Consider the following 17,984-nt stretch of genomic DNA (forward strand, 5'->3'; position numbering starts at 1 on the left):
GCAGTCTCTCGCCAAAACTCTTAATTACTTCCATATTTCCAAAATGCTTAAAATCATTTATGTTTTTGCTTCTCTTTTCCCGAAAATCTTCAAGGGTCTTGAGATCACAGTGGGCACACTTTTAATTGCCTTGACAGCCGTTCACTTTTCGCGACAGAGGATCCTTTTGCAATCGTTCTTCCCACCTGATTGCCAAAGAATATGTGCCTGCAGTCTGGCCATATAGCATGGTAGTACTATAGCTTATATCTGGTGTGTCTCCTTGGCAAACACAACTTAATTAAGCTGCCTGTTGCTGCCGCGGGCAATTGCTTAATTTGCGCTTGTCTCTCGCAGAATTGCGCTTCAGCAGCGAGTTTGAGATGCCAGACACTTATGGTAGATGGATAGATATGCAAACAGAGGGATAGATGACCGGGCTCTAGAGTCTAGACATTGTGTATAAACGACAATTTAATACATCCAAAAATTTGATTCACGAATGTAAAGATTCTAAGCATAAAGCCAACAATTTTGTAATATTTTCACATCAAGTTACTTTGCCGCAACTGTCAGTATGTACAACTTACTTTCGACCAGCCGAATGGCATAACATCAGAAGTGAGTCGTCGGTGAACACAAAAAAACACAGTAAATCTCGGAAAAAAATTTACACCAAAAATCTTGACCAAATTTTACCGATTCGCTCTCGGACAGATTCAAAATTTCGTTTCGGCCAACAAAAAAGAAAAGATAGTGAAACAAAAAAACGGAGTGCCGAGTGTGTGTGTTGGGTTCAAGTCGCGCGTTTCCGGTGAGTCAAGCGATAATACCGATATCGATTATTCGATACGATAATTCTAATTGAGTTCGCGGTACAGCGCGATACTCCTTGACAAAGGGCTGATTATTACGCTGAGATCCTCTTGTTTGAGTTCATTTTTAGTTTTATGTATTTAAAGTTGTTCACACAGCCTACTTAGATTGAAACCTATTCGTTGCTTTCAGCTGTCCGGGCATAAATGAGGCCAGTCGACTCGTCGTTATCCATTTGCAAGTGATCGAAGGCGATTGCTGAAACTTGTCCGAGCTTTAGATTCCGGATATAGACAATCCGTAGACCGTAGTCACAAGACCTTAGAGGAACCGGAACCGGAAACCCGTCAGCTATGGGCAAAAAAGGCAAGGGAAAGGGAAAGGGAAAGAAGGGAAAGAAGTCCGCTGTGGTGGCTCCTGTCGAAGCGCCGCCATGTCCGCCATGTCCGGAACCACCGAAGCAGATGCAACCGCTCGACGCCTGCCCGGAGTCCAGTGGACCACACGACGTCCTCCGGGCCCAGCCGAATCATTATCCGGCACTGCTTCGCATTCCGGAAACAATGGCGGTGGTGGGATCGGAAAACGGGTGCTACGATAGCATCTGCAAGCTGCTCAGGGCCGGGTTCCGGTGTGCCGAGCGGGTGTTCGTGATGGCTCCGTGGGGCAACTACGTGGTCTTCCGATACCACAACAACAACGACTTCATCTACTTCCTGTACGACGGCTGCACTTGCGACGTCAATCGATTCCGATACTTGGACCTCAGCTGCGGAACCGCCGGCTTCCTCTTCTTCGACAACATGCACGACGTCATCAGCTACATCATCCAGTCGCGGAAGACGCGCCTCTATCTGGAGAATCTCAACAAGATCGCCATCGATCAGATTGTGGAGGAGTACGGTGCCGTCACCTACACCCAGAAGGCCAAGTGCATGCGGTTCGCCTGAGATTCGTACACCCGACCTCTGAGCCCCGACCATCGAAACACCAGCCTTAACACACATTAAATGCAATATTGCTATGGTCACCGTTTGAATCGTCGCACAACAATTGACACACTTTTTTTTCAATAAGCAGTTTGGATCAGACATGAAATAAATAAAACTTTAAAACATATCGTTACTCTTGTTGAAATTAGAAGATAAGAAAATAGCTTATCATTGGTTAAAAGGCGTTTTTAATAATTAAACTTTAAAAAACAACTTCCTGTGTTCTATATAAATATATATTTATTTAGCGTCTGGATGTAGCGCATTCCACTTGAGCAGCTAAGCTAAGCAGGTTTGGTAACAGAGCAAATAAATTAAGCGGGCTCCGACCAGTAGGATTGTTATCTAGATGACTGCGCATTCTTTGAAGCGTGAAAACGCAGACCGCAAAGCACAGGTTAATGGGAAATTTCGCAAAAAAAAAAAAGAGTCGATTTAGTCAAAATTTAAGGTAATTTCAGCAGATTGTTACGAGAGCCGTCGAAAACGTAGGAACTCCATAACGCGGCGAACCCACTTTCCTTGATTCGAGTCCGGATTGCCGTTTTCCTCAAAGTCGCAGTCCTCCGGAAAATCCTCGATTTCCCGGGTATCATTGAGTGGCAGCAATGGAATTCGGCCTTCGAACATTTGCAAATGGCTCAAGTCCAGATCTTCGTTTTCGGTTTCGTGTAAAAGCCCATCATCGTCGTACATCTTTGATGCATTGCTATTGCTCTCCTTATCATCCATGATATAAAACTGGCGCAGTCCAATGACATCCTCAAAGCACTAAGTATTTGTTTATTGTATTAATAATACAATAATATTCGAACTATTTAACTATTTTAACTGAGTTCTTACCAAAATCAAAGGGGTTTCGTTTGGTGGCTTATTCGCTTCGATCTGGTTTGTGGATCGTGTTTCGTTTTCCTGGTTTGCCTTTTTGTTTGTCATTTCCTCCCGCACAACGTCCTCCTCCAGTTTTATCTGCTTTTCATGCATTCGGGCCAACAAGTCCATGTACTCCGCATAAGAAGTGGGCTCCTGAATGGCCGTTATCGCAGGATTGTGTTCATCGAGTTGATACTTCTGAAAACGCAATGGCACCGCCTTATCGGTGGTCCTGGCTGATCGATTTTCAGCCTGGCGGCGTAGTCTGTTCCGTTGGCGGGGACTATTCGCGACTTTGGCACCAGTCCGGATTCCACGCACAATGTTCAACGTGTGCAGGACATTGGGATCTCGCCAGCGAAGGAGGGACATATTGCCGGCTTGATTGCGCAAAATGAATATAGTCCAAAACGGTACGCTACACACTGTATACAATTTACAAAAATTTCTAGGGCTAAAAAGTGTTCAAGTTAAGACGTCAAGCCGGAATGAGTTGACAGCGCACACTACGAAATCTTGATCCCAAAACGAAGAGTTCACAGTTCAGGGACATGTTCGACATTCACACAAATAATATCGTTATCCATTAGCTGGCAAAACACAAAAGCTCATCTCCATCTTAACAAGTATCTGTATCTGCATTTGCATCTGTAACTAAGTCTGTACTGAGAAAAAATACTACAGCCACTTTTGAACCGAGTTGCTAGCCAAACCATTTTTGTCTCAATCTTCGCTTATAGTTTCCAGCGGCAGTGCGAAGTAACTGGTCGTTTCTTCGTGTGTACCTGCAGTTTTTTCTATACCTCTGGCTTTGGTGTTCGATGCAAGAACAACCTTGAATTGAATAAAGTGTATGTAGTGTGTTTTTTTCTGGGACAGGGACAGGGACAGACAGATGGCTGCGTTATGTAAAACCTTAATAAATAATTATCCAAAAGCGAATGCTGTGCGGCGGCTCACTCGCATTTGGGCTAATAAACAAGCTGGCACAACTGGCAACCGTATTGAGCATTTGGAGCAGCCGTGTTCAATGTCTCTAGCAGATCGCAAAGACCCCAGATTAGACAGACGAAATCCAAGCCGAAGTGCTCAAGTAGATCAGCCCCATCGGTAACAGAAAGAAAAAAAAACAGCAATAGCAGATAGAGAAACTTGGTGGCAATATATTTATTATATTTTCAAATCAAATTTTATGATCACTGGGGATCAAGGAGGCTTTAAAAATATACTTATTTTCTTTATCGTCTGACGTCTACACACAACTGTTCTATTGAAATGTTGGAAATGGATATCGAGATGGAATTGACGGAGTTCAAGTCCTCCGTCCGGTCAAAAGCCCAAGACGATGCTGAGAGAAGGCTGTTGGACACCCAAGCCCAGGTGGATGAGGTGGTCGGGATTATGCGGGCGAACGTGGAGAAAGTCCTGGAACGCGACCAGGCGCTATCGGAACTATCGGAACGAGCTGACCAGCTGGAACTGGGTGCCTCCCAGTTTGTTCGTCAGTCTGGGAGACTCAAACGCAAGCATTGGTGGGCCCACGTAAAAATGATCTGCTTTCTGGGCATAATAGTAGTAATCTTACTTGTGATCTTGCTGGTTTCTATTTGGCCAAAAGGCAGTGGGGATAACTCAAAGGCAACTACCGCAGGACCATCAAATTAACTGCCTTTAACCTTTAATAAATATGTTTAATTGGATTGAAAGCAGTAATATATTCTTGAATTCAATAAATATCCTTTTTTAATCTGTAAAATATATTGAATACAATACTTTCTCACTGTGCAGTGGTGCATGGCTTTGAAAGCAATTGATTTCGAGTTGAGCTCGTTAATTAAAACAACAATCACTGCAGCATACAGAAGACTGAAGACAGAAGGCCGAAGACCCCAGAAGACCCCAGAAGATGGGGACAGAAGACAGAAGACAGGCGGCAGTTGAGCGTTGGGAGAACTTGATTGTGATATTCAATTTCGAGGCATCAACGATGCGTGGGCAATGCTAAAAATGCCTGTTAATTGCGGCCATTTACCGCACCATCGAAAACCTTTATGATCACCATTAAATGCAAATTTGTTACTACTGCTGCGATGCAGTTTTGAATCGGTCTCGGCTTTGTCTTGTTCTGGCAATCTAATGCAATCCGCTAACGCGAATCAGATGCAGGCAATGTCAAATGTTCGCCACTTGATTTAGATGAAGAGATACGAATGACATGCGCACGAATAACTTGATTATGGGGTAAGTAGAGGCAATCAGCAGTCTGTTTTTCGAGATCCACGATGGAAAGAAGGTTTATTTTTTTTCCAGGTGAAAAATAATAGACCAAGGCTATTTCTTTGACTTTCTTTTTGAGTCCCGCAATCCCAAGTCCAAAATAAATTGATGCCACTTCATCCTCGCAATATTCAAAGCGAGTTCAACTTCGTTTTACAACAAACTAAAGATTTGATCGTTAAGATAGTCACTTTTTCCACTAGCAGTTTTCTTTTTGTTTTTTCCCAGCTTAGTTTGAAGACTTGGCCAAGGCAAAACGGAAGTTCATTAGGTTTTGTTTTCAGATGATCATCGGATGAGCTGTCGTAATGGGTCAATTAAACATTAAAATTCGTGGTAAGCTCCCATGTCGACAAAGACACTCGGATTAAAATGGCAAATATTTACGCAAAGGCCTTAAAGAGACATTGAAATGCAAACAAAGCTGGCAGCAAAAAAAAAAAAAAAAAAAAACACAAAACAAATGCTGCTGCAAAAAATTTATAACAAGAAAAAATCCGAAAATTATTCAGCAGCATTTTGTTACAAATCACGATAAGCGGCGGCCAAAAAGAAACAAAAATAAAAATATAAAGTATACTCCAATGGATGGCGACAGACTTGCGCTGCTGAAATATGAAGAGCAACACTGCCGATGGCAACGGGCAACATACAACATGCAGCTGTTGTTGCAGTTGCACTTAAAGAAAAAAACTTGTCTAAATACGATTTTTGGAGCAGGGAAATGAGTAACTATGGACCTAAAAAAGCAGTTTTATATTTAAGAACTATCTAAAAGGTTTTGTCTTTATAATTATTTGCTTGTTTGGGGTTTACTTTTTGTTGATTTCTTTTAAAGTTATAGTATTTATTTAATAAAATATTTGTACAAAATATTTGTATTTCTAACAGACTAACCTATTTCCTAAGTGTCTGGACGATTTGGCTTCAATGATTTGCAGTTTTTCTCATTTTATATGCAAATTTATGCATTCTGTGGTACACATTATCGTCATTTTCGTCCTTGACGTGTGACAGCAAAAGATATATCCCCAGGATCGGGATTATATACGGGTTTTATTGTTCGTTCAATCCGTCAATCAATCAATCAGTGCAAAGGTGTCGCTTGGCGTGCATAATAAACAATAAGAGATTGAAAACGATTGCCAGACGCAGAAATTCTTGCCTCGATTGCCCAATTTTGCCCCGTACCTCATGGGTTTTTTACCCTTTATTTTACTTTATTTATTTTTTTTTTTAATATTATTTTGCTGACATTGCGTTGGCGTTGCGCATAATTTGTCTGCGAATTTCGGAGTCTGAAGCTCGGCTTTTTGTCCAGTTCACTTGAGCCTCGCTTCGTTTCCTCACTTGAAGTCTGTGGCTGAAAAAGAGAGGGAAGCAAATTGCTTCCTTATTTGTGTATAGCATACGATCCGCGCAGAAACTTCGACTTCGACTTCGGCTTGGGCCACATGCCACATGAATGTGTTCAAATGGGAAACAAATTGGAGCCAATCGGCCGACGCCAACACACATATTCCTCGGGAGACAGTGGCTCCGGGAAGTGTGCGGACAGCTCACAGTTTGTGCAGGAAGGAAACTGTCGACGGAATATCGGCAGAGCCCTAGGTTGAAGTGAATGAAAAACCAACGAATGTTAAGCCAAAAAGCAGAAATGGGAAATTATAGGAACAAGCCTCAATGGCTATGCAAAATGGCTTTGTGTTATGTTATTTGTATTCAAATGTTATCCGTATATCTACTGGTATTCAAAACCCAAATCTAGGAACAATTTAAATAAAAAGTAATAATAAGCGAGATCCGGAACTAATTCAGTGAATACGAACAATTGGTAAACGATAATAGTCTTGTTTTCGAACACTGTGCTGAGTGGAGGAATTTCTTGGCCTCAACTTCTGGCTCCGTTTTGGCCAACTTCTGCTCCAAAAAATCAGACATAATTTGTGTCTGGGCCTTCTGGCGTGGGCGTTTTTGCTTTGCTTTTGGTTTTGGTGTGTGTCTCAGTTCAGATCGGTTCAATTGGCCGCCCTCTAATCTTATCGCCCAAATTGATCTCCATAAGAACTGCCGGTTTCTGGGTGCGCCAAACTATAGTAGCCCCTCAATCGTCAGATTCCGTGTATTTATTTCAGCCGGATAAATGGACAATGGACGCCGGGCCATTGATTTTCGAGCTTTTCAAGTGGGCCTTTTCGAGCTGTCTTATCGTCTTATCCATCAATCAATCACAATGAACTCCGAAACCTAGGGACATTGGTCTTTCCAAAGAGATCTACAGACATCTGGGTGATTTCGGGGCAATAGATAAGTTACCAGAACGGGTTAATTAAACGGTAAATGAATAAACACTTTAATCGTAATCGTTGGCAATTTGTTTGTGCTTGTTTGTCTGGATTTCAATTTGAGTCTTAGGTCCGAATGTTTTGAATGGGGGTATAAAAAAAACAGCCAAATTCTATGTCGGAAAAACAGAGAAATGGAAGATATAAAATGATGAAGAAATTTTTGGAAATTGAAAAAAAATTGGCAAGAGCAGGAGTCAAAATCTACTGAGGCTCAAAATCTAAAATTTGTACGATATGATTTTCTACTTCGGTAAAGAGTACTATATTTTTAATAATTTTCGCCTTGAGTTCATCGATTGAAAAGCCCCACCCCCTTGATAAGCATTAAGCCCCTGTCGTTTGATCCGTTTCAAATGTAGGTACAATTTGTACGGCTTGTCCGATTGATTGACTGCGAATGTTTTTCTGTTTCGCTGGCTTCTTTTGTGTGTCCATTTATTTACTGACTATTGTCTTTATTTTGTATTTATTTTTGTATTTTATTATGTGCTTTGCATGCCCAAGTCATTCCCCTCGCTGACATTTTGGTTTGAAAGTCAAGGTTAGTATGCGATCCATGTAAGCTCAATAACAAAAATTGTCAATTTGACTTTGTGATCGAGAATAGAAATCGATTCTCCATTTGACCAAGTTGCACTGACATTTCGATGGCATTTGGCAGTCGTAGGACATTTATTATGCGATCGGCAATCACAGATCTCAGATTTCAGATCTTAAATCCGAGATCAAAGATCTACAATCTGTGTGTGGGGCGGCTGTCAATCGGTGTCCAAATGCCAAATCGGATTGATCAGCAGCATTCGAATCGATCGATTCTTTTGAATTATGATGATCGATTCAATTCAAATTAATTCGACGCGAAATCGTTGCAAAAACGTCGAATGACTTGCAACATTCGTTTCGGATTTTGTAGCATTGATGGCTCAAAAGAATTTAACAGACGATTCCAGCTTGAACTGCCAAACAAAGCCCTACAGATAATGAGCGTAAAAAAAAAAAAAATAAAAATAGAAGAAACCCTCAACTAATTTGGCAACAATAAACAAGGTGAAATTACCAAACAAAGGGTCAATTCTTGGAGGCCTGCGAATTGCGCAAACCAAAAACATTTTAAACAAAGTGCCAAACAATTTGCCAGGCCACACGATTTGCTTTTGTTTAAAAAGCAGTCGACTCATTGTTATCCTTTATAGTTTTTTAATTCAAAGGACAAAGGTCAGAGTTCAAACTCTGTAGTAATTTTATTGTTAAACACGTACTTTCTTGCAAGGAGGATTCTTGATATGCCCAAATAATAACCAATAATAACCGATTTTGCCAGTGAACTAACCCATTTTGTCTTGCAAATGTTTGTGCCACCGTGGAATGCAGCTTTGTTTCTCGGAGCTCACTTTTGTTTCTTATTATTTTTTTGCTGTGATTCTTTGGCAATATTTTCCTGACATTTGGCCGGGCAAGAGAGAAGTCTCGGCTGGTTAGGCGAATGGTGTCTGGCTGGTGTGGCAAGTGGCCGGTTCCCCCCGCCCCCCCCTTTCCATAACCCACTCTTTTTTGGTAACCCTCCTGCTCCTCAGAAACCCCTCCAACTATCCGAAATCCTTGGCCAGTCTTGCCTTTGTCTTGTCCCATTTAACATTTTGGCACGCCGAGTGGCGCATCGAAGTGGCAGCGGCTCTTGCGGCCCAATCGATCGAAGGAGCTTGATTACGACACGCAGAGAAAATATTTAGTGAAACGTTTTTATTATAAACATATAAGAAGTGAACGTATATTTTTATCTTAATTTAAAAATCATCCACATTCACTAAACAATTTAGTTTGTTCTGTTTAGTATTGACACGCCAAAAAATAGGATAGAATCCATTTCTTTCTTTCATGTGCAGTTTGAAGAAAAACCGAGACTCAGGTTGACAGACAGCGACAAATGTTTCTGTTTTCGGTAAAATGTCGGTGTGCCCTTTCACGTTCGCCGACAAATGTCAGGTTGCCACAGATAAAAAGGCACCCCACCCACAGAAAAATAATTGCAGCTCCCAAAACTCCTTCCCCGCCGAAAATCCCCCCTCATTTGCAGCCCAGGTGACTAGCCCCAAAATCCAGTCCCCCTCCTCAGGTGACCCTGTTTTCAACCTATTCACATTTTGAAGATGTCTGCCGCACGGCATTAAATTATAGCTGAGCTTTCGATGCGGGGACAGCCGTTGCACTGTAAAATTAAGTACATTAAATAATCAAAATGTTTATCTAGACGAATGAAATCTGATCTATAAATTTAGCACCAGTTCTGATATTAATAATTTGTTATTTCACGCAAAAAACGAATGCAAATTGTTGTTCAATTCAGTGTTTTGTTGAAAGTCGTTCATTCATTTAAAATTAAGTACATTAAATAATCAAACTGTTTACCTAGACGAATGAAATCTGATCTGAACTATAAATGTTTAGCTCCAGTTCTGATATTAAAAATATTTTTATTTCATGCGAATAACGAATGTAAAATGTTGTTCAATTCAGTGGTTTGTTGGAAGCCGTTCATTTGTATTTTTTTTATTTTATTAATTTTTTTTTTGTGTAGGGCTGGGCTTTGATCATCCAAGAGTTAGATTTCTGAGCTTGGCAGAAAAAATACAGCAGCAGCAGCAACAGTAAGTTGCGAATTCGGTTCTATTGTTTCGGTTTCTGTTTTGGGCTTGAGTTTTGGTTTCCATAGATTGGATTTTTGGTTATTGTGGTTACCCTTTGCCAGCTTTATGCGCTTCATGCAACATTAGTCAATGACACTCGTCGCTGGATGCTGATGTTTGGCTGCTTAGCTGCCTAGGTGCTGATGTTGCTGCCAGCTTGCAACATCATCTTGCGTCAGGCGTTGAAATGATTATATATACTTGCCTTGATCCCTCCCCTGCTGCCCAGTGTGAATATTTATGCAACGTTTCTTTGTTTTCCTTTTGTTAAGTCTTCCTGGCAACAAAACTAATATCGCAAAGAGAATTATTATAACTACAAGACATGATTTGTTATAAATTACGCAAGCAAACTTGGACCTAAGCTACTTTCGAAGGGTTATCCCATCATTCGTATCCATAAAGTAAGTGTTGTGCAAACATATTGGCCGATCTCCTGGTGAGGCAACCAACAAAAGCTAATTAGTAGCAGCAACCGCCGTACTCAATTGCTGCAACATAATGCAAATTCAAATTAATGGCACATTAGCGAAATGAAATCAAATGACAGGAAACCATCGACATCGGCAGTGCGACAACTGCAACAGCAACAGCAGCAGCAGCAGCAACAAAAACACCAGCTACGAGCAACAGCAGCAATCTTAAAAGCAACATCCAACTATGACAACGTGTTGTAGTTACGTTTCGCGTTCGCTGATGTCATCGAAGAAATTCAATAATTGCAAATTGTGAAAAATTGCTAACCAGCAGTAGCAACATTAGCTCCGAGGGGGAGGGGGCACTCTACGCGCTTTTGGCCAGCAGGAAACCCGTTTGATGCAATGCAATCGAAGCGAATGCAATTGCAACTCTCGCTTTTCGCTTTTCTTTTCGCGTTGCGCATTTCACTTGTTTCTTCTCTTCTCCCGTACACTCAGAGAAATCAATATTAATCCTTAGATAGATAATAAATCCAATACTTTTCTCAGTGCAGTGTCCAAGTTGACACATCTTGCCAATTGCCTTGATTATGTTGTTGTTTGCACTGCTCTGGTTGCAGGTTGCTGCCTGTATTTCTATTGCCGTTGCACTCATAACTACGCGACTACAAACTGGCAAATGCTTTTGACTTAGCCGGCGAGCCAAGTGAAATTGGTTTCGCTTTCCACCAAAAGCGTGCGACTTTTCATTTTTTTTTGGCGCCGACGGCTTTTCGGTTTCTTGCTTTTCGGCTCTCGACCGCCGCTGCAACATTGATTTCCTCTTTCATGGCCGGTTGCTGCGACTCCAAGAGCTGCAAAATATTTCCTGCTTTGCCGCAAATCGTGCACTGTGGGGAAAAGCCAACAGAAATACGGGGTATCACTTCGTTGAAAATTGTCAACATTCGGCGGGTATTTTTCAATTTGCATGCCGCCGCCAACAACGGCGAAAGCAATTTCACTTTTGCTCTCTCCTAGCCAGCATCCTACAACTTCTGCTGGCTAAATTGGCAGTTTTCTTGCTTTCGCCGACATGAACACAACCCTTATGGTGCCGTTCAGTTGGATAACCCAATTAGATTACCAAACAAAACTCTTTTTAAAAATAATAAAAGAAAATGGTTTTATATAGACAAATATGTAGTCGGAAAAAAATCTAATAATAGCATCAAAAATATGTAAATTTTTCAATGGCATGGAAAAAAATACAACTATCAGCTGCAATAAATTGTTAAGCAATTGAATATAGTTAAATAAGGGACAGTAAAGCTCACAAGTAATTTAGATCAGGAGACGATTATTTTTATGGCGCAGGTCCCCAGAAAACCGAGACAAAAATAAATAAGTTCGTGCCTTAAGTCTTTCGGTTTGCGAAATTCCCTCGGTTTCGTTTAACTGCAGCAGCAATTCCCCCTTCGAAGAGCGATGACAATAAAGCACAGCGCATCTTCAATAAATTTCATGCAGCTGCCGACAAGATAAAGCTGTAGAAATTATACAACAAAATCAATTGCAGTTCGGCAGCCTCTGTTTTCTGTTTTCTGTCTTCGTTGTTTTGTCTTATTTTTCGGTTTGTCTGCCTCTTTGAGGCTCTCGCCGTATGCCGACAACTGTCTTATATAATAATTGACATGAGTAATCATTATGATCGCTTGTTTGAACAATGACCATTAACACTCTGCTGCCTCTGCCTCTGCCTTTTTTGGCGCTCCGAAGAACTGCAGGAAGCTTTTGCATAACGCATCCTCACTGAAGAGTTGGCGAGTTACTTTTTAGTTGTTCAACAAGTTTTACAAACTAAAAAATATTGATTAACCAGGAAGATAGCTTCCAAAAATCAAAAATTGGGTTGAAAAAAATTTAGAATGCGATGAGCAAATTTTTTTCCATTTTATACAAATATAAAATATTTTATTTTTGTATTCCAGCAATATTTCATGTATTTATGTCAATTACTTTGATCTGAAAACCCGAGCTGAAGCAGCTGGCTAAACGCACTTTTTTCTAGACACGTGCCCCAAACTACTTGGCAATCGATTGAGTATTCGATTGACTGATTGACTGACTGACTGCACGCCTGAGAGACTGACTCATCGAGCTGTCAGACGTGAAAAGCTTCTGCAGCCATCGAGTCATCTGAACATCTGCGACATCTTAAATCTACAATTCCGATTGCACTCAACGCAAAATACAAAAGACAAAACGACAAAACAGAAAAGCGAAAACAAACGATGGCAAATGGCGGCCGACGAACAACAAAAGAATGTGTTGCAATTGAAAATAATTGTTTATGCTTGGCATTAAAATCATTACAAAACGACAAATACAACGCAGTCGCGTCGGTTGAAATTTTTCAAGTTTCCAGCATTAACATTGACAGTTTTGTCGGAGAGAGGAAGCCGTGCAAAACCCAAATGCGAGCGGCAAACAATGAACGGTAGCTGCAAGCACTTGGAGAAATCAGAAATCCTTAAAAGGTAGCTCACAAATATTTGCCCGTTGAAAACCCATAATAATTAAGGGGGGGTAAGGTTTTAAAAAATTTTTTTTTTTCATTTTTTTTTATTATTTTTTTTCTGAATGACCAATATGTCAAGAACATTGTGTAAAAATTTTAAGTCAATTAAAGTCAAACTAACGGAGTTACAGCGCTTTAAACAACCGTATTTGGACGTATTTTCACGTATAAAAATACTTTGAATCGATTTTGCCGAAGACGTGAACATCAGAACTCAAAATCTACCGAACCGATCCTTTTCAAATTTTTAACACAAATTCTCAATATAAATACGCAGGTAATCAGGAAGAGTTTTTTTTAATTTTTAATTTTTTTCTATTTTTAAAAAATAAATTAACAGCGATTTTTTAAGCTAAAATCGCACTTTTCACTTTCAAGTGCTCCCAAAAATAGACAAAAAATAAATTAAAAAAAAACTCTTCCTGATTACCTCGGGAAATTCATTATCTTTACAACGCATATCACATGTTATTTTTAAGATGATCCGTTAACGCTCTATGATGTTCACCGCAAAACAACTTTTTCTTTAGGCGCTTCGGAAGATCAACCGCCACAGGCTTATTTCTTAATATTTTTTAATATTTTTTTTTTCTAATACTCTTCAAAAGTTAAACAATAACATGTAATTAAGTTCAATGAATTAAACTTACTCATTTCGCCGCAAAAAAAAATTAAACATGGCCCTCTTTTTGGCCTTTAAAACCTTACCCCCCCTTAAAGATTATTATTTCTTCTTGAAGATAAGAAACCCTCTTAAAATAGGAAATTCATAGGAGGCTCAAGGCCTGTTTTTAAAGTATTCAAAAACTATTTGTACAAGTGCATTTATGCAATGGATGCACAGGTTACATCCGCCAAAACATTACTTTGTTTGAGGGACACACAACAATCGCTTCCTCGGCACAAAACGGCAGTCTCCTCTAGGTTTTTCTGCCACTTCGGGGGCACTAAAAGGCTGAAAAACAGAGGATCTTGATGAGCTCGCTGCTTGGCAGGTGACTGCTCACAATTTATTTGCATTGGTTGGCAACTGTGAAAGGCTAAACGGCTGAAAAGCCTGACTTCAAAGTGGTTGGGCAAACAGAAGCCGCCGATTAAAGAAAAGCTTCAAGTCGCTGATGGATTCGTAGAAGTCTGCGACTGTTTATGTTGGCCAACCGAAAAAGGGCTTGAAAAGAACTCGAACTCGAAGAGCGGCAGTGGTCATGCATGACTCACCAGTGCTGGCAAGGAAACTCGTTTCAGGTAACGAAGTTACAAAACACGTTACCTAGGTAGTGAAAATTCACTTGACTTCGCTGCTGGTTCTGCAGACACCTTAATAGATTGGCCAGATCTACTGACATATATCCACCCACACAATATCCACCGATTCTGTCACTCAGCCGTTGCATTCTGTCAACTTAATGAGCGCTTAAATGCCAAATTAAAAATGGACTCCCTTCTTTTGGCTATGAAACTCGTGACTCTAGTGGGCGAATCGATTTCATTTTGGAATCTCTGGCGTTGTTCTTTCGTGTGAAGTGGCCATAGTTTGGTGTAACGGCCATAATTTTGTTTTCATTAACAATAAATTTCAATTAAGCTCACGGTTTGGATATTAATAAAGTTTTCAGCGGCACGAAATGCAAATAGCCCAAAAAAGCAGCGCCGAAAATAAGGCCACAAACGGATTCCAAGTGTGTAAACCTTTTTTACTATTTTTTTTGTAATTTTTTTTTGAGTTGATTTTTTGTGATTTTGCGCTTGTCGCCAGATTTGTAAACCCCGAATCCGGGGCTTGTACAAATTTTCATGGTCCGCGCTCACTGGCAACACAGCTTAGGACAACAAAGTTAATATAGTGTAGGTGTTCAACTGGCTCGTTGACTCTCTGGATCGGTTCTGTTTCTTGTCTTTGCTTTTTGTTTGGGGGTCTCGAGAATTTTCGGAGTTTCGGTTTCTTATTTCAGTCACTGTTTTTTGGCAGGGCGCGTTGACAAATGGCCTCAAACAGCTGTAAGAGGAGTGCCAGTCTGCCGCTGTAAGCCATGTGACATTTGTTTGCCCTGCCACTTGTTTCAAAAGATAAAAAACAAAGTTCACTCAGAGAAAAGAAAACATTTTGCATTAAATTCTACTGTTATTTTATAAAGAATAATAAACTGCTGCAAATAATAACAAAAAATTGTTGCTTATCAGACTTCACGATCACATAATTTTTAAAAATTTCAGGAATTATTGATTGTGTTATAATACTTCGACCAGTGAAGTTCATCCGCTCGCCATTTATCATTTGCACACCTTTCCCACAGCCATAATTGCCGTTTATTATGCATATTAATTAATTAAGGCATTTGCAAGTCGAATCCGATTGATTTGAATCGCTGGCCAAACCCATTTATTAGCAAATTGCTTAAATGCCGCACATCAAATCAAACAGCCGCAGTGTGGGCTTCGCGCCGAAGATGGCAATTTGCAGACGATTTACTGGCGAATGTGACGCCGTATTATGCAGGTAATTTCTGTATTTGGTAATTAAGTCACGGCTGTCACTGTTTTATTAATTTAGCGATCAAATAAATTCTTTATTTGCATAGTCTTAAATAGGCAGATATGTATGGATTTTCCCACGATCTACAAGGGGCGGCAATTGGCTCTTAATTAAATTTCTGTCAAGTTGGAGGCGAGGCAGGGAGTTTTTGTAATTAGTTTTTTCAGTTAATTAAAAATACTTAGACCGGGTGTAAGTCCATTACGCATTGCAAACGGACCTCTCTCATCGACTCTGGCATTCCATATATCGTATCTATTTTGTGCATGTAAGTGGTGGGCAAAAGTGACTGAGGGAGCTGGGTGAGGCCGTAAATTAAGAGCCAGCCTCCAAATGTCAAAACATATGCCAAAGTCGGGAATAGATAAACAGACGCAATGCAAAACCAGCAGCAAAATCAGTAAAATCGGCCCACAGCAACGAGAACCGCTAGCGGACAATGACCATGACTGCAGCGGTCGTAGAAAGATATATGCGAGTATATATGGTATAAAAAAAAGTCGGTGCGACCAGCAGCAAAGCGTTACCGTTAGCCATGACGAACGGAGCACAGTGGGCCGAAAAGTGCGGTCATAAAAGATTTAATGAGAGTAAAATCAGTATATTTTTTAGGTGGAAAAGCAGAACAATGCATGGCAATGTAATTAAAGCTAATATAAGACATAACCAATAAAATAAATAGGTAATTATTTACATAAAAAGTGACCTTCTATGTAAATAATTAAACAATAAAGTTAAGTAAAAAAATACGTTGGAAAAAAAAGATAATAAAGCATAGTACGTTAGGATATAATATTAAAACTTACGTTTTCTATGAAATATAGTATTATATATTTTCTTATATATATTTAAATTTACATTCTTGTACCACCGTGCTGAGTGTGAGTGGTGCACAGCGGTGGTGCTAGGTGCCTTAGACGGACAGTCACCTCGGGTGTATAATTAAATCGTTTGCTGGCCAAGCCGACCAGTTTCACTTAGTCAAGTTTATTCGTTGTCCGGACGCTAAATTAACTTATATTTAAGAGCCCAATTAGGCGACAGAGTTTTTCCAAAGTTTTTCCGAGCCAGCCCCCCAATTTGTGGAATACATTTTGATAAGCAATTCATTCTGAGTTACCCAGACCTCAGTTTGAGGCAAAATGTCAAAGCTAATTGAGGTGTTTCTGGAGAATCTGTGGACGCAGCGCTTCACCTTCTCCCGGATGGGTTTGGATTTACAGCCCGAAAAGGGCAAAGTTCTACGCTCACCGTTGCTTTATGGCATTATGTTTGTGGCCACGGGATTTGAACTCTGCACCGTGTGCGCTTTTATGGTCCAACATCGCAACCAAATCGTGCTCTGTTCCGAGGCCTTGATGCACGGCCTGCAAATGATCTCCTCGCTGCTGAAGATGGCCATATTCTTGGCCAAGTCCCACGACCTGGTGGCCCTCATTCAGCTGGTCCAAGCTCCCTTCACAGATGCGGACTTCTTTGTGGCCAAGTGGAGGCGCCAGAATCGCAGGGGTCAGCTGCTGGCTGCCGTTTATTTTATGATGTGTGCCGGCACGAGTGTCTCGTTTTGGCTGATGCCAGTGGCTTTGACCATGCTCAAGTATTACTCCACTGGGATTTTCGCACCAGTTAGCTCATTTCGTGTGATGTAAGACGTTTAATGGTTTGACACTTGCATTTTTCTCACCTAATTTATCCTTCTTGGCAAAGTCTTCCGTACGACGTATCCCAACCGCACATTTATGCCATGGACTGCTGCCTAATGGTGTTTGTGTTGGGCTTTTTCTGCTGCTCCACCACCGGAGTGGATACCCTATATGGATGGTGTGCTCTGGGCCTGAGTTCCCAGTACCGTCGCCTTGGTCGGCAATTGAAATGGCTTCAGGAGCACTCCGATGTGTCACGTTCTGATTTGGGCCTAAGTGGGCTCTTTGCCGAGCATGCTCGTCTTCTAAAGTTGGTTCAACACTTTAATGCTAGCTTTATGGAGATCGCCTTTGTCGAGGTCTTGGTGATCTGTGTTCTCTACTGCTCCGTAATCTGCCAGTACATAATGCCGCATACCGATCAGAATTTCGCGTTTCTCGGTTTCTTTTCCATGGTGGTCACCACCCAGCTGTGCATTTATCTTTTCGGAGCGGAGCAAGTGCGCTTGGAGGCAGACGACTTTTCCAGGCAGCTCTACGAGGTGATTCCATGGCAATTGCTATCTCCACAACACCGACGCCTGTTGCTCTTCCCCCTTCAACAAGCTCAACGGGAGACAGTCTTGGATACATATTTCTTCAAGCTCGGAAGACCTCTACTCGTTTGGGTAAGTATGGTATTTTCAAGCTATCATACAAGGCATATTGTATACAATTATGATTTCTTTACTATTTCTTTTAGATATTTCGCACAGCTGGCTCTTTTACAACTCTACTGAATGCCCTCTACGCAAAATACGAGACACAGTAATGGCAATATACTCACTTTTATGAATAAACTACTTTTTTTAAAAAGGTTA

General features: G+C 40.8%; 4 protein-coding genes across 4 annotated transcripts; 3 read left to right on the forward strand and 1 right to left on the reverse strand.

Annotated features, from left to right (window-relative positions):
• Positions 1–589: 589 nt before the first annotated feature.
• Positions 590–1,914, forward strand: LOC108092984. The gene is made up of 2 exons (XM_017192876.2): positions 590–793; positions 988–1,914. Exon 2 carries the CDS (start codon positions 1,149–1,151, stop codon positions 1,743–1,745), a length of 597 nt encoding a protein of 198 aa, XP_017048365.1. The 5' UTR covers positions 590–793; positions 988–1,148; the 3' UTR covers positions 1,746–1,914.
• A 303-nt stretch (positions 1,915–2,217) lies between these two features.
• LOC108092985 lies at positions 2,218–3,147 on the reverse strand. Its single transcript, XM_017192877.1, has 2 exons — positions 2,631–3,147; positions 2,218–2,558 (listed from the first exon to the last, which is right to left on the reverse strand). Exons 1-2 carry the CDS (start codon positions 3,030–3,032, stop codon positions 2,256–2,258), a joined length of 705 nt encoding a protein of 234 aa, XP_017048366.1. The 5' UTR covers positions 3,033–3,147; the 3' UTR covers positions 2,218–2,255.
• A 766-nt stretch (positions 3,148–3,913) lies between these two features.
• LOC108092833 (synaptobrevin-like) lies at positions 3,914–4,394 on the forward strand. The gene has a single exon (XM_017192636.1). The coding sequence runs from the start codon at positions 3,936–3,938 to the stop codon at positions 4,323–4,325; it is 390 nt and encodes a 129-aa protein (XP_017048125.1). The 5' UTR covers positions 3,914–3,935; the 3' UTR covers positions 4,326–4,394.
• A 12,229-nt stretch (positions 4,395–16,623) lies between these two features.
• Positions 16,624–17,935, forward strand: LOC108092811 (odorant receptor 1a). The gene is made up of 3 exons (XM_017192584.1): positions 16,624–17,126; positions 17,189–17,792; positions 17,867–17,935. The coding sequence occupies exons 1-3, from the start codon at positions 16,624–16,626 to the stop codon at positions 17,933–17,935; spliced, it is 1,176 nt and encodes a 391-aa protein (XP_017048073.1).
• Positions 17,936–17,984: the final 49 nt, after the last annotated feature.

The sequence above is a fragment of the Drosophila ficusphila genome, unplaced genomic scaffold (genome assembly GCF_018152265.1).
Source record: "Drosophila ficusphila isolate 14025-0441.05 unplaced genomic scaffold, ASM1815226v1 contig_198, whole genome shotgun sequence".
NCBI classification, from domain to species: domain Eukaryota; kingdom Metazoa; phylum Arthropoda; class Insecta; order Diptera; family Drosophilidae; genus Drosophila; species Drosophila ficusphila.

What these genes read in the sequence shown, in the direction of transcription:
- LOC108092984 (XM_017192876.2), top strand. Translation starts at nt 1,149, where the DNA reads ATGGGCAAAAAAGGCAAGGGAAAGGGAAAGGGAAAGAAGGGAAAGAAG.
- LOC108092985 (XM_017192877.1), bottom strand. Translation starts at nt 3,032, where the DNA reads ATGTCCCTCCTTCGCTGGCGAGATCCCAATGTCCTGCACACGTTGAAC. An exon ending in ACGAAACCCCTTTGATTTTG is followed by an intron (nt 2,559 to 2,630) that starts GTAAGAACTCAG and finishes ACAAATACTTAG; the next exon opens with TGCTTTGAGGATGTCATTGG.
- LOC108092833 (XM_017192636.1), top strand. Translation starts at nt 3,936, where the DNA reads ATGTTGGAAATGGATATCGAGATGGAATTGACGGAGTTCAAGTCCTCC.
- LOC108092811 (XM_017192584.1), top strand. Translation starts at nt 16,624, where the DNA reads ATGTCAAAGCTAATTGAGGTGTTTCTGGAGAATCTGTGGACGCAGCGC. An exon ending in GTTAGCTCATTTCGTGTGAT is followed by an intron (nt 17,127 to 17,188) that starts GTAAGACGTTTA and finishes TTCTTGGCAAAG; the next exon opens with TCTTCCGTACGACGTATCCC. An exon ending in GAAGACCTCTACTCGTTTGG is followed by an intron (nt 17,793 to 17,866) that starts GTAAGTATGGTA and finishes TATTTCTTTTAG; the next exon opens with ATATTTCGCACAGCTGGCTC.